General features: G+C 45.1%; 1 protein-coding gene across 6 annotated transcripts in view; it reads left to right on the plus strand.

Annotated features, from left to right (window-relative positions):
* LOC117369215 (piezo-type mechanosensitive ion channel component 2-like) overlaps positions 1 to 16,206 on the plus strand; it is a 209,942-nt gene that overhangs the window by 40,284 nt on the left and 153,452 nt on the right. For 5 of the 6 annotated variants that reach the window (XM_033963416.1, XM_033963420.1, XM_033963419.1 and 2 more), the window contains exons 8-12: positions 2,197 to 2,359; positions 4,591 to 4,674; positions 7,853 to 7,973; positions 10,583 to 10,701; positions 14,063 to 14,326. In XM_033963416.1, the coding sequence (XP_033819307.1) occupies positions 2,197 to 2,359; positions 4,591 to 4,674; positions 7,853 to 7,973; positions 10,583 to 10,701; positions 14,063 to 14,326 (751 nt within the window). The remainder of the gene's footprint in view (positions 1 to 2,196; positions 2,360 to 4,590; positions 4,675 to 7,852; positions 7,974 to 10,582; positions 10,702 to 14,062; positions 14,327 to 16,206) is intronic. The other variant, XM_033963417.1, reaches the window with a different exon arrangement.

Genomic DNA, 16,206 nt, shown 5'->3' on the forward strand with positions numbered 1-16,206 from the left:
TATCAACCTCTTATCTTTTAATATATGTTTATACCACATGGGAGCAAGATTTGATCAATTTTCATGCTTCATTTACGCTGACATTGATTTCAGAGCAGCAAGTTTCTCATAATATGGAAAGAAGATGGAGCAAAAAGCCCTATTTGTCTAGTTCCTGCAATAATCTTACCAGCAAAGGGTAAAGAAGTCATATTGTCATACCTTTTACTTCAGCCCTATCCCAGATTACCACTAAATTTGAAATGGTAATGAAACAGATGGATTCCTGGATGCAAAAATTTAAACTCAAACTAAACTCTGGCAAAACAAAGTTTTTCGTGGCGACTGCTAGTAATATTTCTTCTGAACCTTCTATTAGTATAAATTCAACTCGGTATATAATTCATCCAACGAATAAAATTTTGGGAGTTATTTTAGACCAGCATCTTACAATGCATGCTCAGATAGATGCTGTAGTGCGTAAATGCCACTTCATATTAAGGAAATTGCGAACAATTAGACCTTATTTTGAATTTACTGCTTTTAGATGACTGGTTCAATCGTTACTACTGAGTCTTCTCGATTATTGTAATATTATCTATCTGACAGTCACCAAGAAAGAATTAGCAAGACTTCCAATAATACAGAATACAGCGGTCAGAATGATTTATGGCCTGAAGAAATTTGATCATGTTACACCCTTTTATCGTGAATTGCATTGGCTGCCAATGGAGGCCCGGGTACATTAGATAGATTGTGAGCTCACTTGGACAGACAGGGAAACATGCTTGAGTACCTGAATAAATTAATGTAAATCGTTCTGAGATCCCCTGGGAGAACGGTATAGAAAATTGTTATATGGCATTTGTATATCCCACTGTTTTACTCTTCTCCTATACCAGGTCTTTGGTCCTCTGTTCGGACCTTGTTGTTTGTTTTGACTGCTTTCTTAATAAAAATTATTTACAAAAAAAAAAAAAAGAAAATTGAATGAATAAATAAATAAATAAGCGCATTCCAGGTGTCCACCACCCTTTGGGTGAAGAAAAACTTCCTAGCATTGGTTCTGAATCTGTACCCTTTTAATTTTTCCGAATGCCCTCTCATTCTTGTAGTTTTCGAAAGTTTGGAGAGGAACAGATTCTTCAAACTTTCGAAAACTACAAGAATGAGAGGGCATTCGGAAAAATTAAAAGGGTACAGATTCAGAACCAATGCTAGGAAGTTCTTCTTCACCCAAAGGGTGGTGGACACCTGGAATGCGCTTCCAGAGGTGTGTGATAGGACAGAGTACGGTATTGGGGTTCAAGAAGGGATTAGATAATTTCCTGAAGGAAAAGGGGATAGAAGGGTATAGATAGAGGATTACTATACAGGTCCTGGACCTGATGGGCCGCTGCGTAAGTGGACTGCTGAGCATGATGGACCTCTGGTCTGACCCAGCAGAGGCACTGCTTATGTTCTTATGTTCTTATGTTTAAACTAGGCTGTTTCTGTTACAAGGCTTTTTATGGTACTTAGTCAATAGATTTTCTTTAGCATCATACAGACATAGTAGAAGAACTCATCCTTTGTTTAATTTTCCATCTGTCCTGGGTTGCAGGAGAAAGAAATTTCTGAATCATACTTTGACTTCTCAGGCTGCTCTTCATGACAACGAATTCCAAATATTGTTGCTTACTACCCATTCCTATGGCCATTTTAGAAAACAATTGAAGACCTATCTTTTTTCTAAATATTTGACTGTTTAACGAATCGTCTTATTTCATGTAACATGTTTACTTTTATAACTTTTTGTAAACTGCGTTGAACTTCTGGTTACACAGTCAATAAGCACTATATTATGTTATGTTATATTGGCAGTGGGGGAACACATCAGCTTTAGCATTGGCAATATTTGGGGAACGCCACCCCCTATGCCCACCCCAAATTATGGTTGTGGCTGAAATCAAGCCTCAAACTCTACGTTCATTACAGAAGCAATAGCAGCACTAGGGGTGGTAACAAAATGCAAATTGGCCCAGAGGGAGGTTAGACCACCTGTAGTGTTGTTCAAATGGTGGGAGCAGAGACTGGAATACCGCAATGCACTGGGATCCAAATTGTAAAACCAGGATGATCCAGGAAGTTTCTTTCTTGCACTGGGTAACTTGGGACTGGGTAAGCACTGGGACTTGGAACCAGACTTGATTACTTTGGTTTTCTCTGTTTTGGCAGGCTCTTTGGTATGACTGCTTTTGTTAAGACCAATGTCACGGAATCGTGGAAACTGAAGATGCATCCTGGATTAAAGTGGCCGACCTTCCTAAATCCTTTAATACTTCTTGTGTTATACTACAGTCTCATTTCTTTACTGCACCAGTGGACCCGGATACCAGTGGTAAGGCAAAAGTGTGTAATATATAATCTAAGCAGACAAACAAGAGGGAATCGTCATTTCCGCAAAGACAGGAAATTGCATCATAAGGAGGAGCCTGGCAGAGGGAAGGCCGTGAGCACTGTCCAGGAGGCCTATGTAGAGATCAGCTCACTCTTCTACAAGGTGGCAGCAGCAGAGAGGGAGGGAAGCTGGCTGGACCCGCCAGACCAGTGAGTGAGGGGAAAGGCTAGAGCTGCTGGACCTGTGATCGAGGGGGTCTGGAGCCAATGGACCCTTGAGCGATGGGGAAGGGGGGGCTGAAGCTGCTGGACCCATGAGGTGAGGAGGGATGGCTGGGGGCTGTGATTGTAGGTGGGGTTCCTTACAGGATCAAAGCATTTTACTGTTCCTGCAGAGTGGTAAGAAGCTTTGCTCCCGCGGTAAACAGTTCAAATTTTTACCAGTTCCTGCGGTTTTACTGCAGTTTACCATAGGAATGGGGTCACCGTGTCATTCTCTGTCCTATAGGCTCACATAGCTCAGTGCCCCCACTATTTCTACCTTCTATGGAATATAATGGGGGAATAATATTTTTAATTTTTGTGAAGGATGGGAACAGTGCTACTCTCTCCATTCTCCCTTGGTTCAATCTCTGACCACAGTTCCTCTCAATATCAGAGCTGCTAAGAGAAAGTTTTAAAAGGGAGATTTTCAGTTCATGGTATTCCATCCTTCCACAGCCTTCTCCCCTTTCCCATCCTTCTAACGAAATACCTTATGTACCCACAGTGACTGCAAGGTTGGAAGAAAAGAGCAGGTCCTAGCAGCTACCCAAAACTTACCCAGCCCAATTAATAATGTATCTCTCACTCAGTGACTCTTCACCCCTTCATCCTTCTTCCCTCCAAACTGAATCCTCTCTTCTCAGAACCCTTTTCTCAGCCTATCCCCCTATCAGCCCCCTGTTCTTCGAATCCCACCTAGGTTTTCGCCCAGTCTTCATCTTTCTTTTTCTTCAGCCCATCTCTCACCCTCTTATCTTTGTAACACAGTCCATGCCCCATTACTTCAGCTCTGTTCTCCCTTTCACAGTCCATATTTCTTCCTTTAGCTTCTTTCCCTCTCACAACCTATCAGTGCCTGTGTTACTCTTTCCTTTCCCTGCTTCTCTATCAATTCCTCATTCCTTTTGCATTGGTTCCCTCATCACTTCACCCTATCTCTATGGTTAGGGTTGCCATATTTTTCTCTGCCCTGTTCCGCCTCCATGCCCGCCCAACCCCACCCACACAAAAGCCTCTTGTCTTCTTCCGGACGAGCTCCAGCCCTGTCTGGAGGGATTAGAGCAGGGATGTCAAAGTCCCTCCTCGAGGGCCACAATCCAGTCGAGTTTTCAGGATCTCCCCAATGAATATGCATGAGATCTATTGGCATACAATGAAAGCAGCGCATGCAAATAGATCTCGTGCATATTCATTGGGGAAATCCTGAACACTCAACTGGATTGCGGCCCTCAAGGAGGGACTTTGACACTCTTGGCCTAGAGCATGCATGAAGGAGGCCCTCCAGACGCAGCTGGAGCTCGTCAGGGCTTTCCAAAACCCAGACAAATGCCGGGTTTTGGAAAGTCCATCCGGGAGCTGGGACAGTTCTCTAAAAAGAAGACATGTCCGAGTTTTATAATATTGTGTGTGTGTGTGTTTGTGGGGGGGGGGGGGGGCATTGCTCCCCAAATGCTGAACTGGATTCATCGTGGCCAGTTCATCGCACTGAAACTACTATGATGAACTGGCCATGATGAATCCTCCTAGACCCTCGAGCATCAGTATTGTAAAAGTCGCTGAATATCAGGTCTTAAAGGTTTTTAACATATACTGTATATGTACACATGCACATGCATGTGCCAGTATTCCAAACATTTATACCCCTTTTATGTGTATGGAAAAATTATTATTAAATAGGTCCATAAGTTTGTACCTGAAGCAATAGAAGGTGGAGTGCTTTGTTCAAGATCACAAGAAGTAACAGTGGCAGAGGCAGGATTTGAACCCTGGCTTTCCTTTGATCTCTGACTGCTGCTCTGACCATTAGGCTGTTTCTTCAGGTACCTGTCTGACTGAAGAAGGGTTTAGCCTCTGAAGGTTGTGTGCTATTTCCTGATAACACAGGAACACAAGTTGCTATTACTAATCATGGGATGAGTTGAGCAAGTGTAGTGAAATCATTTATCCAATGCTTTTTTTTACTGGCAGGAGTGCGGGAAAAATCAGATTACAGCACCCGAACACAAGCAGATGAATGGAACACTCTGGGTTTCTAACACTGATCTGATACAGGTACCACAGAACATTATTGCTAATCTATATGTATTTTTAATTTGTTGTTTTTTTTTACAAACTGAAGGTAACTTTTAAAAGAAAAAGCATACCCAAATTACAGATTTTTATTTAATTTTTTTGAGCTGATGTTAGTGGCGTTCTTGTCTAGACTGGTACCCGGGGCGGAGCACCCCCTCCTCCAGGCAGTGGAGGTATGTGGTACAGTCGCGGGGCTGTCAGCTCTGCCCCAAAACAGGAAGCTGACATCAGAGAAAGTGGGGCTGCCGGAGCTCGTGGCCACGTGTAAGTGGACCATGTCCCCACGATAACTTCAAGCACCCCCCCCCCCCAACTCCCTGCACATGGGGCAGACTGCCCTGTTGCCCCACCACTGTGGTCTCTACCTTGGGACCTGCCCATGCTGCTCCCATGGCAAGAGGCTGATGTGCCGTTTGAACAATTTGTGGTACTTACCAGACACAAAATTTCAAGAAGCTGAGTGTCTGTGGCTCAAGAGTGCTACCACTGAATCTAGGAATATGAGCAGGCAACTCTCCTTGCACTGGTTTAAACTGGATCACTTTGGGTTTTGGTAATAATTGATTATTTCCAAATTAACAATACGGAAGATATCTCCATGGAAACTCTATGGGATGCTTTTAAGGCAACTATAAGAGGTCATATTTCAATTTCGGCATATATTAGGAAACAAGTTAAAAGACAATTTTCCAATTTAGAACAAGAAATTAAGCTTTTGGAGTCAAAATTGTTTGATAAATAGGAATACTCTATATTACATGCTCTTTTAAAAGCTAAAGGTAAATATAATGAGATCTCTTCTAAATTGATAAGGAAAGAATTATTCTCTCAACGAGTTTTGTATTATGGAAATTCAAATAAGGCGGGAAGATTATTGGCAAATTATCTTAAAGCAAAAAAAAGAAAACCAAAAATAATTGCAGTAAAGGCTGAGAAAGGTGATATTTATTCTCAAAATGGACCTATTTTAAAACAATTCCTAAATTGTTATAAAGCTCTATATTCTTCTGAGCCTTATTTAGATAAAGAAAAAGACGGTTTAGAATTTTTAAATATAATTAAGGGACCAAAAATTCCTGAGTATATAAAAGAAAGTTTAGAAAAGCCAATATCACTAAAAGAATTACAAACAGCGTTGAAGTCCCTTAGAGTTGGATCCACTCCAGGTGGGGATGGTTTCACGATAGAATTTTATAAATCATTTCAAAATACTCTTATTACCATATTTTTTAATTTATATCAGGTTCAACTAACTAAAGGTTGCTTTACAGCAGTGGTCTCAAACTCAAACCCTTTGCGGGGCCACATTTTGGATTTGTAGGTACTTTGAGGGCCGTAGAAAAAATAGTTAATGCCTTATTAAAGAAATGACAATTTTGCATGAGGTAAAACTCTTTATAGTTTATAAAACTTTCCTTTAACCGTTAAAAGGAAAGATATTATAAAGAGTTTTACCTCATGCAAAATTGTCATTTCTTTAATAAGACATTAACTATTTTTTCTGCGGCCCTCCAAGTACTCTATTTTTTCTGCAGCACTCACATTTAAAGTTTAATATCTTTTCTTTCTCAAAACTGGCACATTTCAATCACTAAATTGAAAATAAAATCATTTTCCTACCTTTGTTTGGTAATTTCATCAGTCTCTGGTTGCACTTTATTCTTCTGACTGTGCATCCAATAGTTCTTCCCTTCTTTCAGCCTCCTTTATGCTTCCTCTCCTCCAGACCTCATTCCCTCCCCCAACTTTTTCTTTCTTTCTCTGTCTGTCTTTCTCTGATTCCGTGCCCCATTTTTTGTTTTGTTTCTGGTTTCCTGTCCCCCCTCCTTCTTTCTTCCTTCCTCCGAGCCCCATTTTTTGCTTTTTTTTTCTGGCTCCCTGTCCCCACCCCACCTTCTTTCTTTCTTTCTTCCTTCCTTCCTGCCCTACCCCATGCCACCGCTGCCGTGGAATAGGCTGCTGCTGCTGACGCTATCGGGAACAGGCCATCTCCCTGCTTCTCTTCTGCACTGGCCCGACCAACTCTCGCTGCCCGATGTCAATTCTAACGTCGGAAAGGACGTTCCAGGCAGCCAGGCAGCGATTGGCTAGCCAGAACGTCCTCTCAACGTCAGAATTGACGTCGGGCCGCCAGAGTTGGTCGGCCCTGCAGGGAAGAGAACAGTGGACCGCCCCCCCCCTTGGTACGCCACTGGAGCAGCAGCGTGTCTGGCGGCTCGTTCGTTCAAAGCCGCGGGTGGCGGCTCCTTGCGAGATCCGCGCCTGCGTCTGAAGCCTCTCTGATGTTGTGACATCAGAGAGGCTTCCGATGCAGGAGTGGATAGCGCAAGGAGCCGCCAACCCGCGGCTTTGAGCGAACGAGCCGGCTGCTGCTCCAAAAGGAAGAGAATGATGCCTCCAGACCGCGGGCCGCAAATAAAACCTGGAGAGCCACATGCGGCCCACGGGCTGCGTGTTTGAGACCGCTGCTTTACAGGTACTATGGCAGAATCATTAACTATAGTTTTGCCAAAACCAAATAAAGATCCCACATTGATTTCAAACTACAGGCCTATTTCTTTAATCAATGTAAATGGAAAACTTTTAGGTAATAGGGAAATTCTTAGTCTGGAATGCTAGACTCTCTCCTCTTTCCTCTCCTCCTTTTGGTAAAAACAAATCCTAAAATCTTATTTAATCCACCTCCCAAAGCATATTGAACGCATTTGTGCACTTCCAGTTAGACAGATGAAGCGGCAATTTAGAGTAAGGTGGGCCATAGGCTTCCACTCTGCTGTACTGAAAGTGACCTCGATCCAATAACAGTGAGGTCATTTTTAATACGATTAAAGCTGAAGAGCCTCTCAAAATCAGTCATGCACAATTTGTCCTTTCTTGTTTAGCCACTGATTACTGCAGAGAGTATTTAGAATATACAGCGTAGAATGTGCTTTTTTTGTATCTTTCATATAATATTACATAAAAGGGGTATATTCATATAATATTGCTTATTGTTTGGCAATGAAAGTGTTATGGTTCTTGCCTAGTAAGGTCTTATACAGAAAGCATCTAAGCTCCTTATTCCATTCTTATTTTGATCTGGGTTATCCCAAAGGTCTAACGCTCACAAGGCAAGAGTCTGATGCAGCCGTTTAAGAATGTCCTTCTTCTGTTGTAGCCCATGTATTTCTCAAACAGACTACAGGAATTACCCCTCTTACAGTGCGAACACAGCAGCGACTTTTCCGTGCCAGCGTATCATGATATGGAGGACAGCCCTACGGGTTCATCTGCGTCAGGTGGGTTTTGGAAGCAAGGTGAACCAAAGCCAGGCCCTACCATGTGCCATGGTACATACTAGACCTGGGAACCAGATCTTGGCATGAAGACTGTGCCACAAACGAGATGCACACAGAGTGGGAATGGTTGAATAAGAGGAAGAAAATGGTGAAGCTTTAAGCTGAGAAGAGTGTAGTAAACAAAAGGAAAGGTGAGGTGAGGTACCTGTAGGCAACGTGGTCTTGAGGAGTTCAGTGGTTTGGGAAAAGTCAGTATCAAGAGGAGGAGGTATATAGGAGCCATAGAGGTAGAAGGGAAGGGAAAAAGTAGGCACCTGGAGCAGAGGCCTTGAGTGGAACAGGGTGGACTAGGGGGTCACTTGCGAACACTGGGAGGAATATATAGGTGGCTCAAGACCTCCTCAGTAGTCAATAAAATTTATCCTAGATATAGGAGTTGAGTAGGGTGGACTATGAAGTCGCTCAGAGAACGCAGGAAGGAATATGCTGGTGGCTGCAACCACCCCATCAAGACCTCCTCAGTAGTCAATAAGATTTATCCTAGATATGGGAGAGTTTCCCTAGGCCAAAAAACTTGCAAACACCTGCTGTGCTAGACTGGCAATAAATTATTTGTCGGTGCAGAGGCCTCTTTACCTATACCCAAAATGCCCAGGAGGGCTGGAAGGACTACATAGCACCAATTTATGACTCAAATAAGCACAAATTAAGCTGATTAGAGGCCCACAAAGGGCACACTGAATACAGCATGCCTTGGTCATGTTGCATCTTTAAGAGGGAGGAGCGTCCAATACTTATGATGTCACTGTGGGTGGGGCTTAATTCCATACTGCTGGTTTCCCAGGACTAGCTCACCCAGGTGGTGTTCCAGGAGTGAGGTTGGATGATGCAGCGGGTCAGGTGTTGAAAGAACCTTTCCCAGTTACCTCTCTTGGTCCTGTTGCACCTTTGAGAGGGAGAAGCATCTGGTACTTGTGATGTCACTGTGGATGGGGGCTTAATGCTGTAACGTCAGCTTCCCAAGATTTGCTCATCTAAGAGTAAGACTCCGCAGCAGGTCAGGTGTTGGAAAGAAGGAACAGTTACCTCTCTCAGTCTTAGCCAGTCAGGTGGTGTTTCGGCAGCAATGTTGGATGATGAAGGTAGTGAGGAGGGTAGGGTCAAATGTTGAAAGGAAGGACCTTCTCTTAATTTAGTTTGCACCCAGTAGTTAGGATAAGACTCCACAATGGGTTAGGTGTTGGAAGAAAGGAATAGTTACCTCCCAGTCCTGTCACTCCTTTAACAGGGAAGAACATTCGATACTTGTGATGTCACTGTGGGTAGGGCTTAATGCCGCACTGCTGGCTTCTTGACAGTAAGCTTGGATGATGCAGGTAGTGAGGGAAGGTAAGACTGCAGTGGGTCAAGTTTTGGTAGGAAGGAACAGGTGTTAGAAGGAGGGAACAGTTACCAATCTCAGTTCTGTCGCTCCTTTAAGAGGGAGGAGTTTACAGTACATTTGATGTCACTGTGGGTGGGGCTTAATGCCTCACTGTGGCTTAGTTAAAAAAAAAAAAAGGGCCAAAGTTTCCAAGAGTCTAACTTTCAGGAATTATCCTTTAATTTGTTTGTTGTCCCTAAATGCCCACTGCCAGTGCAAAATTGTCCCCAGTTGGGAAATGAGTATTTTGCACAAAGAAACAGTATCACCACTAAGGGAGGAAGTTATTAACAGGCTCCCAGTAAGATGCATTATTTTACCACCAACTTTTGCTACTTAAGCATAGGTCCTATTTTATGGAACGAGACCTGGTTACTATTGGGTTTTACAGTAAAATAATTCATCTCTACCATAGCTTAGTAAAAAGGGGGGGGGAGGGGAGGTTATTAGAGAGTATAATAGGCATCCACAAAAATTGCTATATAAACGACCCAGTTGATTCCTAGGAACGTCCGAGCTGTTATCATCGTGACTGGCACTAAAAACACCAGCGCAGCTTTGTAAAGGAGGGATTAATGGTACCATATGAGAAATTCAAAAGAGAGACCCAACAGCAGGGCTGCCCAAGTCCAGTCCTTGAGCTCTACTGGCAGGCCAGATTTTCAGGATAGCCACAAGGAATATGCATGAGAGAAATTTGCCTGCACTGCCTTCTGGGTATGCAAATCTCTCTCATGCGTGTTCATTGTGGATATCCTGAAAACCTGGCCTGCCTGTAGATCTCGAGGACTAGGCTTGGGCAGCCCGGCCCAACAGGATCCACCAAAACCACCAAGGGAGATGATCCCAGTATCTGGATGAGCCAAAACATGTATTCCCCAAAGCGTACAGTCAAAATAGCAGCAAGAGACTCCGCTGAGCCACAAAATACAGTCTCGAATGTGGATGAAAATGTGAACGATGTGTTTCGGCAAGGTATGCCTTCCTCAGGAGTCCTATTACAGGAAAAAACAGAACATACACATTTGCAGGAATGACATGAACATGCATCAACCTTATGATCAGAACATGTCAGGATTACATATAATAAACTTGGAAACTTGGAAACATTCTGGGATGGCTGAGCACTTTCATTGTTTTACCTCTTTCATCTCATCTCTACACAATAATTCTGCTTTTCTTGTAGGAAAAAGTGAGCTTCAAGGAATAACTGAGGATGCAGAAGAAGACAAGCCAGGAGGTCTGGCATTCTTGGGCCAGTTCATTATGAGACAGAGCTACATCTGTGCTTTGATTGTCATGATGGTAAGGAACAAGGCAACTGGCCCTGTAGTGAGGGCAAGAGGTGCCTGCGGCGGTGACACCTCCCCTCGCCCTTCGCCCCCCACCCCCATCTGTTCCTTCCCCGCCTCCTGCCACGTGTGTGTCTGCCCTTCCCCCGCACTTCATTAACGTTTGTGGCATGAGCAGCAACCCTAACCTGCTGCTTGCGCCAGCGTCATAGAAACATAGAAAATGACAGCAGAAAAGGGCCACAGCCCATCAAGTCTGCCCACCCTAATGACCCACCCTCATAACTTCACCCCGCTAGAGATCCCACATGCGTATCCCATTTTTTCTTAAAGTCTTGCATGCTGCTGGCCTTAATTACCTGCAGTGGAAGTTCATTCCAATGATCGACCACCCTTTCGGTGAAGAAATACTTCCTGGTGTCGCCATGAAATTGCCCGCCCTGATTTTCAGTGGCGGGCAATTTTATGGCGACACCAGGAAGTATTTCGGCTCTCCCTTTGAGGTCACTTCCTAAGCACAGGTCCAGGAAGTGACATCAGAGGAAGACACGAGCGGGAGGTTGGGGTTGTTGCTCACGCCACGAACGTTAACGAGATACGGGGAAAGAGTTTGGGTGTGGAGTGGAGAGGAGGATGGGTGCTGGCATGTTCTGGTCATGAAGACGGTGCCCCACCCCCCTTTTACTATGTCACTGCCCTAAAGTTTAAATTTGATAGATCAAGTGTAGGCACTGGTCAAGTCTGCTTTCTTCCACATGCGACTGTTGAGCAGATTAAAGCCTATGCTGTCAGCTTATAATTTCCGTTTGGTGGTACAAACTAGTAATTCAGAGATTGGACTACAGCAATGCTCTTTATCTGGGAATAGCATCTTTATGGTATAAGGCATTGCAGGTGGTGAAAAATGAAGTGGTGTGTTTGATATGTGGAGGAAGCAGATTTGAACATGTAACACCTTTGCTGAAACAACTTCACTGGTTACCTGTTAAATTTCGTATTGTTTTCAAAATTCTAGTATTGATCTTTACAGTTATTCACTATAAGATCCCTTGGTATTTGACGCAAGTGATGAGTTTATATCGCCCAACTAGACCTTTAAAGTCAGAGGGAGCGTTGTGATTGGTAACAGATGAACTATTACATGTACAGTATGCAAATACAAGAGCATTTGTATTTTTGGTGGCAGGTGTATCATTAAGGAACAATTTGACAGGACCACGAGGCCCTGATTCTGCAAAGTGCATCCCGATTGTAGGCAGCTGTAGGCGTCCTACAGCTGTCTAATCAGCCAATCGGGAGGCACGTTTAAAAAAAAAAAAAAAATGCTCTCCAGGCAGGCCGCCTATATTAAAGGCACCTCTGGGAGCCTAGGGAGGCCCGCAAGCCCACCTAAGCTCGCCTAAGGCTAGGCAATAGCCTTAGGTGAACCTAGGTGGCCCTACGCATCTCCCTAGCAGAGCGGGAGACGCTTACAATGTAGGCGAGCAAAATGCTGGCCTACATGGTAGGTAGACATGGCCGCTATACTTTATCGCGGCAAGAGATCTCCCTGCCGCGATTAGTATAGCAGCCGCGGCTATGGCCGCCAGTCACCCCAACCCCCTCCTGACGTTCGTGGCAGGAGGGTGCCCAACCTCCCTGCCGGACCCCCCCAACAACCCCCTAAACAAAATGCCCCAACCGACATCCCCGGATCCTCCCCCAATGGCCTCCCCGAAGATCACCGGCAGGAGAGTGCCGGACCCCCCCAACAACCCCCAAAACAAAATGTTCCAACCGCCCTCCCCGGACCCCCCCCCAACGGTCTCACCGAAGATCGCCGGCAGGATGGTACCCAACCCTTCCTGCCGGACCCCCCAACAGCCACCCCGAAGATCTCCAGCAGGAGGGTGCCCAGTCATTCTTGCCGCACCCCGCCAATGAAACCCCCACCCTGCTTACCTCCAAGTTGGCTGGACGGGTCTTCACACAGTCCGGCCAGCAGGCCCACCCCTCCCCTGCCCAACCTACAGGATCCTAGGGCCTGATTGGCCCAGGTGCCTAAGGCCTCTCCTGCTATAGGACGGGCGTCCAATACAGAATCCAGGCCTTAGGGTTACGCCCTGATGTTCAGAGATTCAAGAAGGCATTAAAAACAACTTTCTTCATGGAGGCCTTTAACTGATTGGATTATAATACTGGCTGAAGTGAATATTAGATAAATTATGTGCAAGTTATTTTAAATGTTTGTATGTCAGATTATGATTATGTTTGCATTTTGTAAACTGCTTAGCCTGACCTGTTCTGCCCTGGCGCCAACCAGATCCGCCTTCAGCTCTTCCCCATTCTGCCCCAACCCCACACCCACAAACCTCCTCTCTTCTTCCCTGACAAGCTCTGGCCATGTCTGGAGGGCCTGAAGCATGCGTGGGTGGGTGTGATGTCATCCGTGCATGCTCAGATGCCCTCCAGATGTGTCCGGAGCTTGTTGGGGCTTTCCATAATCCGGACAAACTGCCAGGTTTTGGAAAGTCCGTCCGGATTTTCCCGGATATCTGGTAACTCTAGCGTAGGGGTGTCAAAGTCCCTCCTCGAGGGCCGCAATCCAGTCGGGTTTTCAGGATTTCCCCAATGAATATGCATGAGATCTATTTGCATACAATGAAAGCAGTGCATGCAAATAGATCTCATGCATATTCATTGGGGAAATCCTGAAAACCTGACTGGATTGCGGCCCTCCAGGAGGGACTTTGAAACCCCTGCTCTAGCGGAAGAGAACTGGGTAAGAACCTATCGACCCCATTATTTTTACTCCATCACATTGTTTTTGCTCATTTAAATGTAAGACACACCCTTGCCTTAGTCAAAGGATGTTCTCTAGCACAAGCTCATCCCATATCTGGCTCTGGTACTTGGGGCTGCCAGCTGGTTTTGTGTTCCCTTGAGAGTTGATCCAATCCTACATTTACCCCATCGCGTACAGGCACTTGTAGTTCTGATTCCCTAAAAGAAGCATGACTACAAATCCCTGTATGCAATGGGGTAAGCATAGTACTGGATCAGCTCTGTCAGAATAATCTCGATTCAGCTGGCAATCCAACCTGTACTGATCCTGCACATTTGGTCCATTAGAACACCTTAAATTTAAGATGTGCTAAATCCATTTTACACATATTAACCTACCAATTAATATTAATTTAAAAACACACATTCGACAAATTTTATGAAAATGAATGGTTGAAACAAACAAAAAGAGATCTGAGATTCTAGGGAAAAAAATCCCCAACTGATCCAAAAATGAAACGAAAACCGTTTCCAAACTCATCCCTAGGTCCTCTTGTCATCCTTATATGAACCTGGTCAGCTTCAGCCTTGATCTCTCTTTTCTCTTTCAGATTTGGAGCATCACCCATAACAGCTGGCTGACTTTTGTCCTCCTGATATGGTCCTGTATTATTTGGTTGATGCGTGACCGGCGACACTATGCCATGCTCAGCGCTCCTTTCCTTGCTGCTTATGGGAACATCCTGGTCATTGAGAATTTCTTTGTAGGATTCAATATTACACAGGAAGAACTGTTTCCAGGAATTCCAACCTCAGTACTCATAGACTTTGACTTAAAGCCTTATCGGATGCCGTGCCTACATCTTGGTACTAAGGTAAGGATAAGCCAGGGACCCTCCCAACAGCTACACTTGGGGTGGGGGTGAGGGGTGATCAATATTACATTTTCCTAGTAGTAGACTTCAGTTAGAAAGCATAAGTTGATATCAAATACTCATTACTTCATAAAAGTGACGGTCCAGATTGATAATTGAGCTTTACAAGTGGATTTTTGACTTTATTATTTATTTATTTTTAATTTATAACATTTTATTGAAGGAATTAAATAAATATCTACTATAATAAAATGCTAAGCGTGCATGCGCACTCCTACCTGCATGTTCCGTGATCCGTCTGTCCGTGGTAGGCAGGAGTGCACATGTGCGCATAAAACGGTCCCTGCGGTCTTGCCGGCTCCCCGTCACTCACAGTAAGTAATTTCTTCATCGGCACCCCCCTCATCGCATCCGAACCCCCGTTGATCCTCCCATCGCGGTCCGACACTCCCATCCCTTCCCGCCCTCTGACCGGCTCACTTAGTCCCTTGCCGTCCCCCCTTTCCGTGGTCCCGACAAACCTGCCGACTCCAGCAGCGTCCGCAGCACTCTACACACGCTGCTTCGGAGCCTTCTACTGCCCTGATTTGCTCTGCCGCGTCTCTGATGATGTCATCAGGGATGTGCCAGAGTACATCAGGGCAGTAGAAGGCCCCGAAGCAGCGTGTGTAGAGTGCTGCGGACGCTGCTGGAGTCGGCAGGTTTGTCAGGACCGAGGGAAGGGAAGGGGGGCGGCAAGGGACTAAGGGAGCCGGCCAGACCGCGGGAAGGGAAAGGGGGGTAGGGAAAAATACTGCTGCTGCACAGGGAAGCGGTGTGGGCGGAGGGAAATGGAGGGGGAGGGATGCTGCTGCGGCTGCTGTACAGGGAAGTGGGGGGGGAGGGAAATGCTGTTGCTGCTCCACAGGGAAGTGGGGTGGGGGAGGGAAATGGAGGGGGAGGGAATGCTGCTGCAGCTGCTGTACAGGGAAGTGGGGGGGGAGGGAAATGCTTTTGCTGCTGCACAGGGAAGTGGGGTGGGGGGAGGGAAATGGAGGGAGAGGGAATGCTGCAGCTGCTGTACAGGGAAGTGGGGGGGGGAATCGAAATGCTGCTGCTGCACAGAAAAATGGAGGGGGAGGGAATGCTGCCTCTGCAGCTGCTGCACAGGGAAATGTGGGGGATCGAAATGCTGCTGCTGCACAGGGAAGTGGAGTGGGGGAAATGCTGCTGCACAGGGAAATGGAGGGGGGAGATAAATGCTGCTGCATAGGGACAGGGAGAGAGACAGATAGAAAGAAAGAAAGATAGACAGCGGGAGGGAGACAGAAAAAAAAGAAGAAAGACACAGGGGCAAGGAGAGACACAGAAAGACAGACAGACAAAGGGGGCCAGGGAGAGAGACAGACAGAAAGAAAGACAGTGGGATGGAAGAGAGATAGAAAAAAAGAAAGTCAGACAGACATATATTCTAGCACCCGTTAATGCAACGGGCTTAAATACTGGTACAATAATATAATGCAATAGGATATTCACTTTGATGGTGCGGTTGTTTGTATTGCATTGCATTGTTCCTCGCCGAGTTTTGGCTTGATTCTGCTTTTCTGGTATGTACTTTTTGTATGCCCTGTGTTACTCTGATTGACCTCAATAAACATGATATAAAAAAAAAAACAAAACAATTATATTCACAATTCTAATTTTTCCATACATATTTCTATCATTCCTCCAAAATATATTTCCATATGAACTATTTCATACCTCTATATACACCCCTTGTCCCTTCCCCCCATTGTTTTATTTCCAATTAAAACATTGTAATGAATGAATTAAACAAATATACAATTCAAGTATTTTCATACATATTACTATCATCCCTCCCCCAGAATGTATTACCTACA

The sequence above is a fragment of the Geotrypetes seraphini genome, chromosome 11, assembly GCF_902459505.1.
Source record: "Geotrypetes seraphini chromosome 11, aGeoSer1.1, whole genome shotgun sequence".
NCBI classification, from domain to species: domain Eukaryota; kingdom Metazoa; phylum Chordata; class Amphibia; order Gymnophiona; family Dermophiidae; genus Geotrypetes; species Geotrypetes seraphini.